The 20223-nt window shown below is 40.4% G+C and overlaps 1 protein-coding gene across 10 annotated transcripts in view; it reads right to left on the minus strand.

The window, feature by feature from the left end:
- The window catches only part of neo1a (neogenin 1a), a 242255-nt gene that overhangs the window by 153472 nt on the left and 68560 nt on the right, over window positions 1–20223 (minus strand). For all 10 annotated transcript variants that reach the window (XM_055011913.1, XM_055011908.1, XM_055011906.1 and 7 more), the window contains exon 2: window positions 950–1273. In XM_055011913.1, the coding sequence (XP_054867888.1) occupies window positions 950–1273 (324 nt within the window). The remainder of the gene's footprint in view (window positions 1–949; window positions 1274–20223) is intronic.

Consider the following 20223-nt stretch of genomic DNA (forward strand, 5'->3'; position numbering starts at 1 on the left):
TCAAACACTACAAGCAGCACAAGCAGCATCTGAGAGACGACTAAATCAGAGGTCGACTGATTATCAGATCCAACATTCAGCATTTTTCAATTATTAGCATCACGCTTTTGTGTTTTAACTGATTCCTGAAAAATAAATTTCTAGTAAAACGTGTTTCTGTAGCACTCATGAGTAACATCTGATTGGTCAGTCATCACAAGTAACAGCCAATCAGCACTGAAGGATAAACGCTGAGAAGCTCTCATTTAATTAAAGAGTAAATTAACAAAGGCACTGTGCCAACGCTTTGTGCTATTCAAAGGGTTTATTTTTATTGCAAATGTAGACAACTTCCAAACATCAGTGATCAGTCGACCCCAGCTAATCTCTCTGACTGAGGAAAGGAAAATGTTTTCAGATGGTGACAAACAGCCTCATTAGTTCCTCCCAGCCGACAGTAGCTCCACACTGCTGTCTGAGAGGCTTATTCTCCACCATCCCATTGTCAACAAGAGGCCTCTCAGCAGCGTCTTAAAACCTGGCAGAGCACGGCTGAGCAGAGAGCGCACAGTAAACGCATTCTGTGGCTCCTCCAGCTGCAAATTGAATTTCAGGGCATGACTTGACTGAAAACACCTAATAATCCCACGTCACTAGCTGTTCCCCAGCTGAACAAGGTCACATTGTAGGACTAGTAATGAAAGAAAGGAAAGAAACAGAGCCTTTTACAAGCATTTATCCAGTAGGGAACCGGATTCAGGCTCCAGCAAGGTGAAGGAATTTATAGAAAAGAAAATAGAAATGGCTGAGCAGCTGAAGGACGGGAACATAATAAGGAAAAGCAACCAAGGGTCCTTCCTGTGATTATGGGATGTAGGTGTCCATTTACAGTGGAGCAGCAGCATGAAGGAATGAGAGCAAAAACTGACAGGTTGGTTTTAAAAATAAGGGACGAATCTTCAGTTCTTACCTGCTACTGAGAGTCGCGCCGTGCGGCTGGAGATGGATCCCAGGTTGTCGATGGTGGCGACGCACTGGTAGGTTCCCTCGTCAGGCTTGTTGTGCTTGGAGTGGACCACGTGGGTGAAGAGAAGCGACCCGTCGGGGAGGATGTTCCGCCTCTCGTCCGACACCAGGCTCATGAACGTGCCGTCTTTCTTCCACTCGATGCGAGCCGGCGTGGCGGCGTCGCTGTGTGCCGAGCAGTTGAGCAGAGCCGAGTTTCCCCGGATGGCCAGCGTGTCCTGGGGCTCCACCGTTAACCAGAAGGGGCTGAAGGGGTGAGCTGCTGAACCTGAGGGGCAACGAGAGGGCAAAACGTTAGCTGGCTGCTCCACAAACACAACCACCAGTTTTCTTCCCTTAACCCTCATCAGTACACCTGGGCTCCATGCAGACCCCAGGGGCATATAAGTTGTCATATTTTTTTATTTACAAGTTGGATTTTTCAGTCCCTTTAAGTGGTTGTCACCCTCATAGTGACCATCGCATACACCAAAGCTTATTGGATTCCAACCAGGTTTGTGGTGTACATATAGAAAAATCCTTTGGGGTATATGTGGACACCAGCCAGACCCCAGCTGGACTGTGCATCTTTTATTTATGTATGTTTGTGTTGCTCTTGTGATGACTGCTTCAGTTGCATTGTGTTTCTTACACTAATGTAAGCAACACACTACAGTAATCATCAAGAGTAATTTCATTGTTCCTTTCATATTTGTATCTATAGATGACACATGTTTTAAGAAAATATACATTGAGAGGATATGGACAGGTACAGAATGTGAAACACATGAAATACTACTGGGGTCCAGCTGGAGTGTACAGATGAAGCAGGTTTTTCCACGTGTACTGATGAGGGTTAATTATGTTACACTCGCTGGTATTTGTTCTTTGGTGGCTTCTTTATCTCCTGAATATCCACATTTTTCTTGACATTTCTTAATGGAAACTTCATTTGCATGTATTTTGTCGCTTTTAGCCAAAGGCCGACTACGTTCCTCACCTAGAGCTGCTGCTAAAGGGGAGGAAAAAGGGAGTTTTCAGGGACGAATGGGTGGAGCTGGCCAAGTATTAGCGATCAACCGATATGGGTTTATTCAGAGTCGATACCGAAGCTGATTATTGGTGATCAACAAAGACTCTTGGCAGATATTTGGAACCGATATTCATTAAATGTAATGTTTTAACAGCATGTGATACCAGAGAACCTGTCATTCATAGCCAGGCTTCTTCATTTATAAGGGTGACTATGACTGAAGATGTAAACTAGAAATAAAACATTAAATCAGGACGCTCTCTTCTGTTTTATGTGGAATCAACTGAGATCCATCAGTTTGTGTTCTATAGTTTTGTCTGCTGTTCTTCTGTTTTATCACTTTAACTTCCCACTAGCTTCCACATCTTAAAGCTTTATTAATTATTGTTTTCCAGATTCTGTTTCAGATTCATCTGTGGCAGACTCCTAACTTAGCCGCTAGCCGTTAAAGTAGCCTTAGCCACTAAGCTAATTTCCTGGTTTGTGTTTCTTGTTCAGTTTTTGCAGTTTCTGCTTTAGAGACATTTCTGAGACCACAGCGTGACGGCAGACAGAAAGAAGAGGCTGCATCAGACCTGAAGAGCATTTAATTTAGCAGTAATCGCTCAATAACAATACAGATAACCAGAAAAATGCCAAATATTGGCCACGCCAATAATTGCAGCTGATGCCCAAACCTGTAATATCTGTACTGAATCTGCTACTTGCTTCAGATTCCATCATCTGAAAACACGAGTCTAGTGCATGTAACCGCTATAACACATCACTACAAATCACTTTAAACATTCTTACACTGCAGCAGAAGATTCAAGAAAGCTGCAAGAAGCCGACAATCAGAGGAATGAAATACGAGCAAGTCACCGCAAATCACATCAGCCCAGACGTCACCCACTTCAACGGCACATTTCTGAGCCGAGGCTAAAAATGAAAGCAGACTGCAGCACTCCGAGCGCCCCGAACATTCAATGAAACGTTCCACAACCAAAACATCTTTTTGTTCATTCTGTCTTTTCAGCCTCAGTCCATCCCAGAGGCTCTTTATTACTAGACCACAGGCCCCACTGGAGCTGGGCAGGAGGAACTGACAAATTTAACCCAGCCAAGCCTCCTTGGCAAGTTAATATCACATCTTGTGTTATCAGAAGTACAGAGCACAGCCAAGGAGTAAACACTCTGGAACGCGGATGCCGTTTCCTTTCCTTAACCTCGTGTCGTCCAGATTCTGCATGAGAATTCCAAGTAAAAGCTGCAGTAAACAGTGATGAGACCTTCATGTGGGGACAGAAAGAGGTGTTTTCTACACTAACAAGCACAGGAAAAATGGAATAAATCATTATCTTAACCCTCGTGTCGATTTTTATGTAAATGTTCTTCAAGAAAATAGTAGAAGTTTTACTGATATATATGGAATCACTTTAGATATTTTTAGGATTTTTTTGGAAGATTTTTAATCATTTTTTGAAAATATTTACAAGAATTTTCTTGTCAAATTTGGGGGATTTTTTTAAAATAAAACTTTAAAAGGAAACTTTTAAGGAATTATTGGAATTTTCCTCTTGAAGGTTTTGCAAATTTTCAGAAATTTGGGAGTTTTTTTGCTGAATTTTTGGATTTTTTTCAAACAAGGAAACAACATTTTTGGTGCCTGTAAATGAGGACAACAGGAGGGTTAAACATAAATGATTCCACTGCGCTGACATGGAGAGTCTCAAAGTCAGAGGAAGTGTAATCGCTTTGCATTCGTCCTCATGTTTTATTCAGACTCTCCTACCCTCAGAGTCACACAGTGGTATTGTTTAGATAAATAACACCAATTATCAGTTCTGCAGGGAAGAAGAATTATTAAGGGGGTATGAAGGTGTTTAAATAATGCAACGGATGGAGTGGAATAAGTGGTTGAGAGTTAAATGCAGTTTAAAATATGCCTGCTCTCTTCTGAGGAAATGGCACATCTCCAGGGTAGAGGAAGACAGAAAATGAGAGAGAGAAAGAGCTGTTGTGTCAGTGGTTCAGCTCTTTAACTACTGGGAGGTGATTTCTCTACCTGGTGAGATCCAGCGGGAGGAGCAGCGTAATGCATGCTCCATTATGGCGCCAATATGGCTGCTTGTCCTCGGCGCACTTAGTTCTCTTGAAAGCACAAACAATTAGGGCAAAACACTGCAGAAAGTGACTGAATTGAATAGAAATTTTCCACTTTTGCATTAGGGAATAAATGCAAGACAACACGGCAATCCAGCTAAGCTGCTCATTCATCTCCCATTCACTAATGGAGACGACGAGAACAGAGAGAAGCAAACATCCTCATTCTGTCTCAGCGAGCACGGCCATTCGGACTGAAGAGAACAGAAAGAAATCCTTTATTGTCGATGCAGCTTTACAATACAACGAGACGGCAATCCTGTCAGCGCATTCACACGCAACTAGACAATAGCATTCCTCAAATATGGATATAAAAATGCAGCAGAACAATAGTATGTATGAGTGTAACCTATGAACAGTGATATTGTTTGTTTTCTTTTGTAATGATAGCATATTTAACCCTCCTGTTGTCCTCATTTACGGGCACCAAAAAATATAGATTCCCCAAATTTCTGAAAAAAGAAAATTCCAATAATTCCTTAAAAGTTTTATTTTTAAAAAATCCCCCAAATTTGGCAAGAAAATTCTTGTAAATATTTTCAAAAAAAATGAGTAAAAATCTTTCCAAAAAAATCCTAAAAATATCTAAAGTGATTCCATATATATCAGTAAAACTTCTAAGATTTTCTTTAAGAACATTCACAAAAAAATCAACTACAATCCAGCGAAATTTGCTGGATTGTGGTTGATTTTTTTGTGAATGTTCTTAAACATTTTTAACATTTCTTTTTTCCACCAAAAAATGTTCAAAGATTTCCCAAAAAATGTTTAAAATGTGGACATCAGAAGTTTCACTGTGAATATATGTTTTATCCACACATTTTCAAACTTTAAAACAGGTCAATTTTGACCCACAGGACGACACGAGGGTTAATCTGTTAAGAGCTATAAAAACAGTACTGTAACTTCAGCATATTGCACATTTCTTCACATATACATAAATATAATGGGTTAAAAGGATGCAAAAAGGACATAGAAGGTGAATTTGTATGTAAACAATTCAGAATATAAATAGATGTATCAAGTAGAAGATGCAAAAAGTGCAGATATTTCCAGATTTTGGGCTGCAACTATTGATGGACTGACATCTATGCTGTATTGTACATATATAATACAGCGCAGATGTCTGTCCGTGTTCAACGCTCTGCCTGGACAGTTATTTCTGTTGCATAGTGCGCTCACTTCTGCTTTTGATGCCGTAATGTGCTTAGATGATTAACTGATTCAACAACAGTTGCAGCCCTACCAGATTCTGCACATGTAACTGACTGATTAGGGGAAAATCCTTCAATAAAAGCAACAGAACTGAGGAACATCCCTGTACTTGTGTTCTCCTGTGGCTGCTATAGAGTCATCTCGCCACTTTAATGAGCGGCTGCAGACTGACTGCAAGGAAAGCAAGACTTCAGGACACCAAATTTTATTAGATCTGCTGATGCAAAGCGCTCAGAACGTTTTAAAAACCCCTCCAGGCAGAAATGAAAGTGGAATTCGAGTGAACAAACAGCAGTGAGGAATAAAATCTGCTCCATCCTCAACCAGACCGACACATATTCAGCTCTAAGTGAGAGGCTTTAAATTAGACCCCAGCAAGCAGCTGATTTGGGGAAGTCAATAAATCCAGAGCGGCCCCGTGCACATGTTGGGCAGAATGTGACGACGCCAGCGATGGTGTACATGACAGATGGAGGGGAGCTGGAGTGGAGGAGCAGAGGGTGGACCAGAGGCTTCATCATCTCTGCTTTACGCTGCTGGAACAGTGGGCAGAGCTTCCAGGCCGGGCTTGGCTCCATTCCAGCCAGGAGAGCATCTTCAGCCGACTCTCCGTCTGAGGAGGAAAACTGAATGGGCCTGAAGATCCTGCAGCATCCTATCAGAGCTAAAACAGCCGCCTTCAGCAGCTTTTCATCCCCATCGTGGAAACAGTAGGGGAGGGCTTAGCTTCGGCTCTGCTGCCGGACAAAATGGCGAACCATCTGCTTTCCTCTGCAGACAAACATCCACTGTGAAACCAGGACTGGATCCATGTTGTCAGGTCCCCAAGAAACTCCATTAATATCAAACTGGAAACGGATAAACACACAAAACACAAGGCCAAAGTCTGAACTCCAATAACCACCGGGAGGCCGGACGCTGAAATCAATGCTGGATCTGCCGTCTGCAGAATAAACAGGCATCAGCAGCAAAACAAGTCCTCCTTTTTTCAATTTGCTTTCTTTGCCTCATGCAGACAAACTAGGAATCACAACAGAAGCTTCACATATGAGCAGATTAAGAGATAAACATACTACTGGCTGCAAAACACACAAGATTCTCTCACCAGAAGGCAACAGAAACAGATTATTTGAGTTTAAAGTCCTGATATCAAAGTAGGCGTTTCATTCATTCATTGTTTGAACAAAATCCAAAAGTTCAGCAAAAGAATTCCACAAACTTCTGAAAATTTGCAAAACCTTCAGGAAGAAAATTCCAATAATTCCTTAAACGTTTCCCATTAAAGTTTTATTTAAAAAATCCCCCAAATTTGGCAAGAATATTCTTGTAGATATTTTCAAAAAATTAGCATAAATCTTCCAAAAAAATTCCAAAAAATATCTAAACTGATAACATACATATCAGTAATACTTCTAACATTTTCTTTAAGAACATTCACATAAAATCAACCAAAATCCAGCGAAATTCACTGGATTTTGGTTGATTTTTATGTGAATGTTCTTAAGTAACATTTTTAACATTTCTTTTTTCCACCAAAAAATGTTCAAAGATTTCCCAAAAATGTTGAAAATGTGGACATCAGAAGTTTCATCGTGAAAATTTATTTTTTCTCCCACATTTTCAAACTTTAAAACGGGTCAATTTGACCCACAGGACGACACGAGGGTTAAAATACTAGAGATTAATGGAGCAGATGAGGCCAACATCTCCACAAGAAGCAAGAATCTGCAGCATTTGACTGCAACAAACTCATTAAAACACAAAAATCACAGACTGAAAACAAGCTTCAAGTTTCACGTCAAAGGAAACGTTTACTTTTGGCTCCTAACAAGGTTGAGAAAAGTAGGTCTGGTATAGAAGAATAATCCTGATGAACACCTGCAGAAGGAGGTGATGCTCTGAAGTGTTCATTCATGTTCGGAAACTTCAAAGCTCTGGAGGAAAAATCTCACCAAACATCACTGAAACCGAATGAAATGAAAAGAAGATCTGCAGGATCATCACAAAGTACAGGACCTTAAATGCTTCTCTCTGCTTCATCTCACATAAGAGAGAGACATTGTGAGAGGTCTAATCTATTCAGCCCCACCAGGGTATATGCAAAATATATTAAAAATACAGTAAAATAAAGTAAAAAATACAGTAAAAAATATAGTAAAAATACAGTAAAAATATAGTGAAAAACAGTAAAAATATAGTTTTTTAAAAATTTGTAAAAATACAGTAAAATATTGTAAAAATATAGTAAGTATAGTAAAAATATAGTAAAAATACAGTAAAAATATTGTGGTAAAATACAGTAAAATATAGTGAAAAATACAGTTAAAATATAGTTAAAAAATAGTAAAAATACAGTAAAATATTGTAAAAATATTGTGAAAAATGCAGTAAAAATATAGTGAAAAATACAGTAAAAATACAGAAAAATACAGTAAAAATATTTTAAAACTATAGTGAAAAATACAGTAAAAATACAATAAAAATATAGTAAAAATATGCTGAATTTTTCATCCTCCCATCTCTCCAAACTCCCGTCTGAAGCCCACCTGTCACCAGCAAACACCTCAGGGAAATAACAATGATCTCCAGACCCAGCGTACAGGGACGAGGTGTCTTTAACAGAACCATGGAAGAAATTGCAGCTGACTTGTTGTATTTTTAGGCGTGCGTCTATTTCAGAATAAAGGGTAAAAGGCGTCCGTTTCTAATCAGAAGGACGAGCTGAGAGGTTCTCCTCATGGATTCTTATTGGAGGAGAGCTGCTTACTTCTCTCATTTTGTTCAAATCTGAGCACTTGGACCGAATCAAAGACGTGGAGATTTAAGTGGAAAAATGGAAGTGGTTCTTCTTTGCTCTATTTCTTGTGCACATGGAAGGCAAGAGTTCATTCAGGTTTGCAAACATCAAAGCTCAGGAGAAAAACTCTCACCGAATGTCACTGAAACCGAACGGAATGAAAAGAAGACGACTCAGCAACAGAGTTCTGTCTCTGTCTATCTTTTTTTAGTCCATGGATCATCTGCAGGATCATCACAGCGTACAGGAAGTTAAATGCTTCTTCTCTCTGTGCACAGAAACACTGCCAGCTTCCACCAACAGAGCAGTAGAGCTGCAGGAAGGAGAAGAGGGAGTCAGAAAGCACATTACAGTGTGAGAGGTCTGATCTATTCAGTCCCACCAGGGAGGGAGCTCCCGTTTGTGTTTGAAAAATAGGAACCTCCATGCCGGGAAAGCAGCGAGAATGAGAGAGCGGAGAGCAAGCGGCTAGAAAATGAGGTTGTCTGCTTGATAAGTATGGGCTGTTACCTCTGTCCCAAATCCACTTTCCTCAGCAGCCGTGGAAAGGTTCGGAGCTACAGGTGGCGCTCCAACATGCCGCCCTGTTCTCCTGCTCCCGGTCTGGACTCACATGGGAGCAGAAACGCGGAGCTATTGCTGGTTTCCGGTGTTAAAAGCAAGTTTACAGACATTACGGAGCTTTTTGTCAGGGTGAGGTGTGTGAATTCAGGTAAAGTGGTCAAACTGTGGGCCTCGGCTTCCAGATGCCTTCGCTGGAGGGTTTGGAAAACTGAGAAAATGGATTGTAACAAGTCCAGAGCAGCTTAAACTCCCTTTTTGTGCTGTGAATTCTATGACAAGCATCCATTTCTGTTCCTGCACCCACCCAAGTACCGTCCACGGTTTGTCCAGCAGATTACAGCGCTCGGTGTAATCCCAGTGGAGGGTCTGCTCTCCACACAAAGACCTCCTGTTCTTTCCTGTTCTGGCCCTAGATCAGCAGGAAGCCTCCTCCTTCACTGACCTGCTGTCTGAGAGCATTAATACTCACTGCCCTCCTTATTGAGGCTGTGCAGACCACTCACAAAACCAGCCACACTTCCAACAACAGAGGCCCTTCTGTGGCTCCGGATCAGGGCCGAGGAAATCCTGGACAACGTGAAGTGTAAACACACTCGATAGCTGCAGGATCATCAATGACCGTAACAGCTCCATTTCGACAGAATTCATCATTCTGGGCTGATTTTCTGCATAGGAATGAAAAACTAATTATTAAAAAGTTGGAAAAGTACCGCTTCAACACTAGCAAAGGCTTCTGAAATAGATTTTTGCTTCTGGACGGTATCGAGATCTGCATTTGTACTGGTCAGCCAGAGCTCTGAGGTGTTGATTTAAACGCTCAAACCAATGAGCTGTGGTCAAACCAATATTTCCATACAACTGACTACAGCTGCATGAACATTCTGATCCATACAGAGATCACAGTTCAACCATTTATCACAATTATTCATTGATCTTAGAGACTAAATGTTTTGTTGCACTTTCACACTTGAATAAAAAACTGATTTCAGTTCCATACTCTGTAACAGAACCATGCATCTGCTGGAGGCAAATAGAAATAAAACACAGTAAAAATCTCGTAAAACATAGTAAAAACACAGTAAAAATATAGTGAAAATATAGCAAAAATACAAAAGAAAATAGTAAAAATATTGTATAAATACATTAAAAAAATATAGCAAAATATAGCAAAAATACTGTAAAATTATAATAAAAATACAGTACAATATAGTGAAAATATAATAAAAATACAGTAAAAAACAGCAAAAAATATATTAAAAATCTAATAAAAATAAAGTAAAAAAATATTAAAAACTGTAAAAAATATAGAAAAAATACAATAACAAAATAGTAAAAATATAGGAAAAATACAGTAAAAATTATGGTAAAAATACAGCAAAAAATATAGTAAAAATGCAGTAAAAATATAGTAAAACATATTAAAAATACAGCAAAATGTAGTTAAAACAGTAAAAATACAGCAATAATTTAGTAAAAATACAGTAAAAAATGCAGTAAAAATATAGCAAAAAAAATTGCAACATGATGTGTTTGAGTCAATTTCACTTCACGTTGCCCTTCTTTCAATGCACTGAATACTGAATATTTTCTTAAACTACAAGTTTGATGGTTTTATGGTCTGTTTGTGTTTAGTTTCTATCTGTTGTTTGAATATTGAGAGCAGAAGACAGAATTCTGTTGACAATAAAGTGACTTTAATGTGAATTTCGCGCACATCGTAACGTGGACGCTGGTATTTGGTGCAGCTGCTGAAAAATGACATATTTCAGGCTCCAGAGTGTTATATTATACATTCTTCTAGTCATCGTTAGGTAGGAATATGGTTTTCACACTCTGGGCTCTGTTCCTGTTTCACAACATGTCGCTGCATCTCTGAGGCCTTTACAGGGAAATTAGAAAATCATTAATAGCACATCCAGGATGAATGCAGGCCTCTGAAGAGGTAAAGATAGACGCAGCGTGAAGGCACTTTGTAATGAACCTGAGCGCTTCATTCACTCAGCTCCTGCTATTTCCATCTCTCCACTGTTTGTCCTTCCACCCAGGGCAGCTTTAAGGATGCTGATGGAAACGCTCGTCTCTGCCATCACACTCTCCCCTCTCCTCCTTTATCTTTAGACCTCGAGTATGTCTCTTTCCCTGCAGAATCTTTCATCCTCCCATCTCTCCAAACTCCCGTCTGAAGCCCACCTGTCACCAGCAAACACCTCAGGGAAATAACAATGATCTCCAGACCCAGCGTACAGGGACGAGGTGTCTTTAACAGAACCATGGAAGAAATTGCAGCTGACTTGTTGTATTTTTAGGCGTGCGTCTATTTCAGAATAAAGGGTAAAAGGCGTCCGTTTCTAATCAGAAGGACGAGCTGAGAGGTTCTCCTCATGGATTCTTATTGGAGGAGAGCTGCTTACTTCTCTCATTTTGTTCAAATCTGAGCACTTGGACCGAATCAAAGACGTGGAGATTTAAGTGGAAACTCTTCTTTCATTAGAAGGTAACAGAAAGGAAAGCAGAAGGTTTAGATTCATTAACAAAGATTAACACTGTGAAGGACATTTCAGTTAAAACGCTGATGCTCACACATCTGAGAAAACAGAAAGGATTAAAAGCTAACTGAAGGCAGAGTAAAGGAGAGGTTAAGTGACACTGGAATGCATCTCGGCTTCACTCTTTTTTCTGGTTTGTAACTGAACTTTGTCAGAGTTAGTGAGTCTGCTCCAGACCACAACCCACTGGTTCTGGTGTTCTCAGTAAACGAGGGGTTGAGACCAGGCCATGAAGGGAGGGACAGAATGATCGGAGCGCTGGCATCCGCTCAACTGGCAGATTAAAGGAGGAAAGGATCCAATTTTTTCAGCTCACGGCTTTCTGGCATCCTGTAAAACTCCAGAGACGACATGACGGGGTCACAGCGACAACATCAGCTCTCAGAAACACAACGTCAGTCTCTTTTTAATCAGATAAAGAAACAGATCGCTGCTTAACAGGATCAGAACGACTCCGGCAAAACATGGCTTTAAAACGACCCACAGAGCAGATACTGGCTGAAGGATGTTCTGAGGATCTGGGTCTGTTAGTGACGGTGTTAGCCAACAGTAGCAGCAATTAACAAGCATCTAATCCCTGTTTCCCAGAAGCCACAAACACTGACCTCTATTTACTGTTTGAAATGAGAGGCTCAATCCCAGACCACCTGTCCTTCTTCCTGTTAATCTGATGGCTTCACGTCTAATGAACGCCCTGCTGGCGTTTCCCAGTAAGGTCAGACCACAGCAACATCTCCGTATCCTCTTTAACCCTAATGTCGTCCTGTGGGTCAAATTGACCCGTTTTAAAGTTTGAAAATGTGGAAAAAATATATATTTTCACAGTGAAACTTCTGATGTCCACACTTTCAACATTTTTGGGAAATCTTTGAACATTTTTTGGTGGAAAAAAAGAAATGTTAAAAATGTTTCTTAAGAACATTCACATAAAAATCAACCAAAATCCAGTGAATTTCGCTGGATTTTGGTTGATTTTTATGCGAATGTTCTTAAAGAAAATATTAGAAGTTTTACTGATATATATGGGATCATTTTAGATATTTTTAGGATTTTTTGGAAGATTTTTACTCATTATTTGAAAAATATTTACAAGAATATTCTTGCCAAATTTGGGGGATTTTTTTTTTTTTTTTTTAAACTTTTAAGGGAAACTTTTAAGACATTATTGGAATTTTCTTCCTGAAGGTTTTGCAAATTTTCAGAAATTTGGGGAATTTTCTTTTGCTGAATTTTTGGATTTTTTTCAGACAAGAAAACAATATTTTTTGTTGCCCGTAAATGAGGAAAACAGGGGGGTTAAAGCGTTAAATGTTACACTGCAGCCTCCTACACAGGCGTCAGTTAATGCTTTGACGATCAACATGGGTCAACAGTGACCCATATTCAACAGAAAATTGGTTTCTCTTGATCCATGTTGTGCATCAAAGGGTTAAAACCAGCATCAACAGTACAGCAACCAGTCGTATAGATTACACAAGCTAAATGACTAATTGTAAAACTGATGGCTTTAGGCACCGTGAAAACAAGAGTTCATTGAAGCACAACATTTAATCAGACCACAGCTCCAACATCACTACTCTGAACTTTTACAGAAACCTACAGTGGCCTCAGAAATCTGGCCACACTTTATTTTTGAGCGTTTTCAAAAGGTCAGAAGCTACGACTTCAGTCTGGATTCTGTTGCCGCTTTTCCTGCTTTCATCAATCAGACTCAGAACTGCTTTATTTACGTTGATGAGCAGTGGAATGGTTTGTCTGAAAAGCTAAAAAGAGTGATTCATACTTTGGACTCGCTGGTGTTTATTTCTCATCGATGTTTGCAGCAGTTCCATTTGGAAGCTGTGTTTCTGAAACGTTCGTATTAGCATTCCTGTGTGGAGCCTGGATGTAAACAGAGTAGAATCAAACTGCGCTGATTAGCAACTCTGCAAATAGGTAAGTCTTAATTAAACTTGAGTCAACAGGCTCCTAGTTACCAAATTATAAACCCTCTACAGCGGAAAGTATCGTGAACACGTATGGAAGCAAATAAAAGGAAGTAAATCTGTAATTAATTAAGTCTGAGCTGCTAAAATGTTTAATACGGTTTAATGCTGTGGGTATTTGTCGTCGTTCTGAGCTGATGTGAACGCTTGAATCACACTTGAATGAAATGCAAACTGGAGGTTTGAACGGTGTGAAGATGTGATGAGGGAGACGATCCGGGGGGAACCGGGCAGACGGGGAAACCTCTCTCACTTCATCTGGTTGTGATAATTAACCAGCACTGATTGAGGCTCAGACTCCCGTCTTATCGGCTCCCGGTGGGCCCCAGATGAAGGATCGGCCCACTGAGACGACAGCAACACAGACGGCCAACTGTGGGAGCCGGTTTAGAGATAGCCAACGCATACGGTACGAGAGCCACGCTCTAAAAACGCCGCCTCACAGCCGATAATTGGAAAGCAAAATAGCAAGAAACAGCATGTTTCCCCGGCTGGGTGGAAACCCACAGAGCAGCTGGACTAAAGGTTAAAACCATCGCTTAATGTCAGGACGGGAGAATTGGACTAACCTTTTCTGGCTGCTGAAGAAAAAAATCCTCAGTGTGGCAGAAGATGTGATTATCTGCTGGTTTTAAGTAAAATGCTCTTTAAATTGAATTCTCCAGCAAACTAACAGGATCACTTAGAAACACAACCAGCAGAACGTGTGAGCAGAAGCTGAGTGTTCAACAGAGAGGAGATTTTATGCCAGATATCAACATTATAGGGTAATAAAAGCAGAGCGTTCGACAAAATGCTCAAGTTTGCTCTGGATTTGGAAGTTTTTCCGCCATGTAGGAGATCAGATATCAGTCCCTCCAGGAATTAGCAATGTTTCGATCACAACAATGAACGCAAATTCAACCAATCTCTAGAATACTGTTATTTTTAAACCGACAACTAAGTAAGGAAAGGATGGTTTTAATACCATCCTATTCTAAAGTAAGAAATGACAAAATGAACATAATCCAACTTCAACCAATCTCTAGAATAGCGTGAGTAAGGAAAGTATGGTTTTATCTTGCTGACAGCAAGGTAAAACCATACTTTCCTTACTTAGTTGTTGGTTTAAAAGTAATGCTATTCTAAAGTAAGAGATGACAAAATTAACATAATCCAACTTCATTCTTCCAATTCTCTCCAATCACCGCAACTTTTCCGTAATTTTGTCCCGCCTCCCGTGAGTTCCACCAATCATAGCAGTCCTAAACATAACGCATGTACGTCACTGAATTCACTTCCTGTTTCTGATCTGAAGATGCAGGTATGTCCCATTCTAATGTCTCTCATTTACCAACAAAAATTACTGCTAAAGACGGTGAAAAACAATTCCTGATGTTCTTCACCAAAGCAGAGCTAAACTGTTTTACACCCGTGAAATATTGTGGTGGAAAACAAACAAAAACCATCGACTGACAAACACTTTTCTACCACCAAACATATCAGGAGAACGTCTGAAAGGAGCGGAAACAGAGCAGACAGATCACCGTGATGGAAGCTGTTGATCCAGATCTGTTGGAGCTCTGAAACAATGAAGGGAAGTTAGATTCATTAATGGACGTAACGAGCCGTGAGCGTGTGAACACGTGTGTGAATACCAGGATGTGAAATTAACTTTTTAAGCCATTGACAGATATGTCCAAATATGATTCATTCAGTAGTAAATGATCATTTAGTGGCTTAAATCTACCAACCACTTCCTGTTAAACCAGTATCTGGCTGCTGCTAGTTTCCCACCGTGGTGTACCAGCTGGTGGAAATGGGTTGGAGTGTTAAAGAATTAGTTTAGGAACAAATATTGTCAATTAAAATGTTGAAACGTGTTCTATAAACTGAAAAAAATTAAACTTTTTAGGAACTGTCACTGTCTCCTGCAATTTCATCGCAACAAATAAGCTTAAAACATTGCAACTTACAACACAATTTTTTAGAAAAGCTGCCATGAATTCAGGCATTTTAGGGAGAAACAATGAGGAGAAACGCCCCTGACATCTTGGAGGGACTGAAACATGCTTTATAAACCAGCGAGCGACGGAGAAACACGGCTAGGAAGCAGCGGACATGTCGGCCAGGTTGAGCAGAGTTCCTCCTTTCTCTGTCCATGAACTACAACAGATGAGATAGACATCTGAGACAGGAGAGCTCGTTCTTCTTCCACCCAGCAGCTCCACCCGTCCCCACCAACTCCACACTAAAGAAAATCATGCGGCTGTAATGAGAGATCCTATAGATTTTTTAATGAAACACAATATTGCCTTCTCTTGCCCTGGTTTTTTATTTTCTGCCATCACACTCACTCACACCAACATCTGCACACACAGAGGAAGGAGAATCGATATAATCCGGGACGCCTTCCACAGTCAAACACACGGCAATTTATCAGCATTGGATTTCAAAGTCTGGGTCGTTGCCTATTTTGCCCTTGACTGCTGTCATTTTTGTGATTTTTTCTAATGAGAAAGGAATGGAAGGAGGCTGAGTGCAGCATTTGGTATGAAGAGGCTGAGATAAAACACACCGGACCGGTCTGCCAGAGGTCACATCCAGCTTTTCACCACATCACAGTCTTCCTCCTTTGAGCGGTCGAGTGTGTCCAATCTGCCCCCGATAAGCCCGATGCCAATTACCAGCCCCAGACACAAAAACATTTCCAACTATCTCAATTCCTCCCCTTGTTAAGATAAGCATCAGCATGCAAATGCTGCTAATTACAAGAGAGCTGAGTCACAGTTTCCCACTTTCAAATTCCCAGTGAACAATTAGGGGCTATTAGACCGGCCCATTATTGTCATGTAAATGTAAATGATAGAATTGCTTTCCAGTAAAGAAAGAAAGAAAAATATTTAAGTCTTCAAAAGCTTGCCGGTTTCTTCATCCTCTCTCACACGAACAGCTCAACAATGAAGTTTCTTTCTGCACATTAATCTGGCTTTAACCCGCGGCACAACGTCCACGCTCAGAAAACACACATACAAGCAGTTTGCATACATGCAGGACGCCTCATCCTCGTTCCTTTTTGTTCTTTTCAGAGAGAGCCGTTGGCGGCTTCAAAGTGGCTGCCGAGGAGGTGCTGTTAGCGGGCTGCTGATAAAAGAGAAGCCAGTCGCTGCGTGTTCACAGCCATTTGGGGAAAACCATTTAACACCAGAGTACGGGAAGGATCAAAGCCTCCGGGCCGACGCTGGGAGGGAGACTCAATTACTGTTTTACTTGAAACCGGATGCTACACCTCCAAAAAAAAGAAAAGAGACCCTTAAAATAACTCTGGACAAAACATCCAAGGCAACTCAGTGAAGCAGGGGCTCAGGAGGGAACGCTGTCTGAGGAGGTGCAGTAATAATGCTGGAGTTAAGTGTGGTTACAGGGGTTAAGTGTTTGCACCAGGGGCGTAGTTAGATCACAGAATGAAGAGGCTGTGAGGGGCAGAAAGGTCTCTCAGATATTATTACTGTCGTGGACAAAACATTCTGAGCTCCCTTTGAAGTCACGAAAGCATCTTTTCTTCTGCAGAGCGCCGGTATCACCTCCCACATCCGGTCCGCTGGTCAGTCCACACATTATTCTAAAGCCACGCATAAATACCTCTACAGCACCACAAACACATGCACAGCTCACACCAGGGTCAGATAGAAAAGCAGGAGACAGAACAGCCACGTTTACTCAGTCAGTTTTAATCCTCACAAATTGGATTTCTGCAGAAAAGGAAACTAGAATTCATTTTTCTACATGGATGCTCCTCTGCAGAAACATGCGACCCAGCTGTCCAAACAGAGATGAGCAGATGGTCCAATATTTGCAGTGTGTTCAGGAAACCACCTTTAGAAGCTGAAGGGCTTCATGCCATGAACTCTGGCAGACAGTCAGTCAGCGCTGAGTCTTCAGAGTAAATCTCACCTAAAGCTGGGTTCACTGCAGCAGCTTCTGAACATTTACCTCCAGTTCCAGCTCTCCTGACAAACTGGAGGAGAAATTTACAGATCCGGCTTGAAACCACCTCAACTGCATCTGATGATATCCAACTTGTTTGAGATTTACAAGTGAAAATCTGGTTATTATCATGGAACCAATTAGCCCAATGGATGCTGCTGCCAAGGAACACTAAAGATTCCGTCCCCTGAGGCTAACATTAGCTACAGATAACACACTAATTGGAAAAATCTCCATGTATCTCCCATGTTAGCTACATCCTCTTAATCCTCATGTTGTCTTCATTTACAGGCACCAAAAAATATTGTTTCCTTGTCTGAAAAAAATCCAAAAAATCAGCAAAAAAATTCCACAAATTTCTGAAAATTTGCAAAACCTTCAGGAAGAAAATTTCAAGAATTCCTTAAAAGTTTCCCTTAAAAGTTTTATTTTAAAAAAATCCCCCAAATTTGGCAAGAAAATTCTTCTAAATATTTTCAAAAAATGAGTAAAAATCTTCCAAAAAAATCCTAAAAATATATAAAGTGACTTTTTTATTTTTATATATATATATATATATATATATATATATATATATATATATATATATCAGTAAAACTTCGAGTATTCTCTTAAGAACATTCACATAAAAATCAACCAAAATCCAGTGAAATTGATTTTTTGTGAATGTTCTTCAGAAACATTTTTAACATTTCTTTTTTTTTCACCAAAAAATGTTTAAAGATTTCCCAAAAATGTTTCACTGCAAAAATATTTATTTCCCACATTTTCAAACTTTAAAACGGGTTAATTCTGACCCGCAGGACGACACAAGGGTTAAACATTTCCTCATCCAAGCGTGTTTTACTTTTGCTTTTTTGCTAAGTATTATAAGCGTTACAGCAGTGTCCATTTGGTTTACATCCGTTTCCCCATAGATATCACCAGATAGCTCCTCAATTTCTCCTTCTGGCACGGTAGTTTCTAAATATCCTGCAGTGTGATCTTCTTGTGTGTGCATGTCTTAGAGAGAAAAGTATCACTAAATATTCCTGATTCCACCTGATTTCAGAATCTGTCAGGCTTTTTAACCTCCTGTTAAAAGAACGATGAGCGACCTCCTCATCCTCTCCCTCCTACTGTCTCATTCAACAGCTCTCTCTTCCATTCATTTTCAAGCAACTCGCCCACTTCTGTTCAACCATTACATGTCTTTTGTCTGCACCTTTGTTCCACTGTAACCGGCTTTTCCCTCCTTGGTGCTGGTGCCAGCCTCTGAGGGTGGAGGATGCTGTGAATGGGAGGTGAAGCATAGCAGAAATATCGCATGTAAACACGGCACCGCATCACCAGCCATCCTGAGAACAACTGCATTTCTGGTCACGGAGGCTGAGCTTCTCAATAAAACGTGCATAGGACCTGCGCTGCCTCCATTTCACACTGCAGCACTGAGGGGCCCTCCTTTCTGTTTCATCCCAACAGAGGCTCAGCACTCATTATGGAGTGAGCTTATCTCTGCTCGGACAGTGGGAGCTTCCCAGGCTGCTGGGGATGCTAATGTGGATCATATTGCAGGTGAGGAGGATGCACAGCGATGTGGCAACAAGACAGAGAAATGTTTTTTTTTGTTGTGTAGTCAAGACGTCCGGGAAGAAAAAAAAAATCCAGCAGGACACAGCAAGGTGAATATCACTCACTGTGTGTTTGTTGTGAACATCTCAGGCAGACGGAGAGAGGAGAAGAGGGAAACAAACTCCTCTCATTTGTTTACAAGAAGAATTATGGCTGCGTGACCTCAATCAGTGTGGCTTAGATAAGAGCAGAGTGGAAGAAGGGCCCAGTGTCCCGGCAGCCACAAAAGGACAGCGTGACTCCATCTCAACAGGGTATCGTTTCTCACTGTCCAATCATTCCTGCAACAATATCACAGCACACAACACACAATGCATGTCTGCTATCTGCATTCACACACACAACGTCTCTGATGACACGTTTTAACGGGTAAAAACAGGGACTGAATTTAAATGAAGATGTCATGTTGTACTGACTGTTTACCCGCAGGTAAAAACTAAAGATTTATTAGTTTGTGTAGATTTTAATGTGCATGTTCACCCAATGAAACTGATTTAGATGCATTTACAGTCAGTTAGTCTATTTATCTATAGCTACTAATCATTTTTATTCACCTGTTATTAATAACAGTCAGGAGGGATACGGTTTCAGTCCAGTTTATTGCTTTAGTTCATGTATCAAAGTAGGGCTGCAACTAACGATTATTTTAATAATCGATTAGTCGGCCGATTATTTTTTCGATTAATCGATGAATCGATGAATCGGATAAAAAAACAACACATTTTTTAATTCCGCCTCTTTATTCAGAAAGAGAAGATTTGGACTGACAGAGCAAATAAGATAATTGAAGCGAAGCCTTCGTCTTCAACCATCGACAGAGGCCTCATGCCAGTGAGCATCATGTTGAGGATGCTCTCAGTCAGGACAGATGCTTGCTGTGGTGGACATGATGTCTTCTCATCATGAAGCCTGTCATTGTTTGCTGTTCATGAAATGAGAAAGATAGTATAGTTTGAGTATGTATTATAGCACAATTTACAACAACTCAGTAATTATCTTGTTTTATTTGCAGTATTAGGTTAAGGCAAGTAAGTAGTCCAAAGAGCAAAACACAAAGTACGCACGCACAGACAGACAGACAGACAGACAGACAGACAGACAGACAGACAGACAGACAGACAGACAGACAGACAGACAGACAGACAGACAGACAGACAGACAGACAGACAGATAGATAGGACAAGCACCATAAAAAATACTACATACTAAATAAGTTACTTTAACCCCGGTCTAAATGCAGTTCATCCTGCTTCACTCCAACACAGACCAGTGTCTTCACTCAGACTTTGTGAGAAAATTAAAACTTGAGGCTTAATCTTTAAATTATTATCACCATTGTGGGCAAGTTACGTTTATTTATAAAGCATATTCAAACCCTGC

Source organism: Amphiprion ocellaris, chromosome 1 (assembly GCF_022539595.1).
Source record: "Amphiprion ocellaris isolate individual 3 ecotype Okinawa chromosome 1, ASM2253959v1, whole genome shotgun sequence".
In the NCBI taxonomy this organism is placed as follows: domain Eukaryota; kingdom Metazoa; phylum Chordata; class Actinopteri; family Pomacentridae; genus Amphiprion; species Amphiprion ocellaris.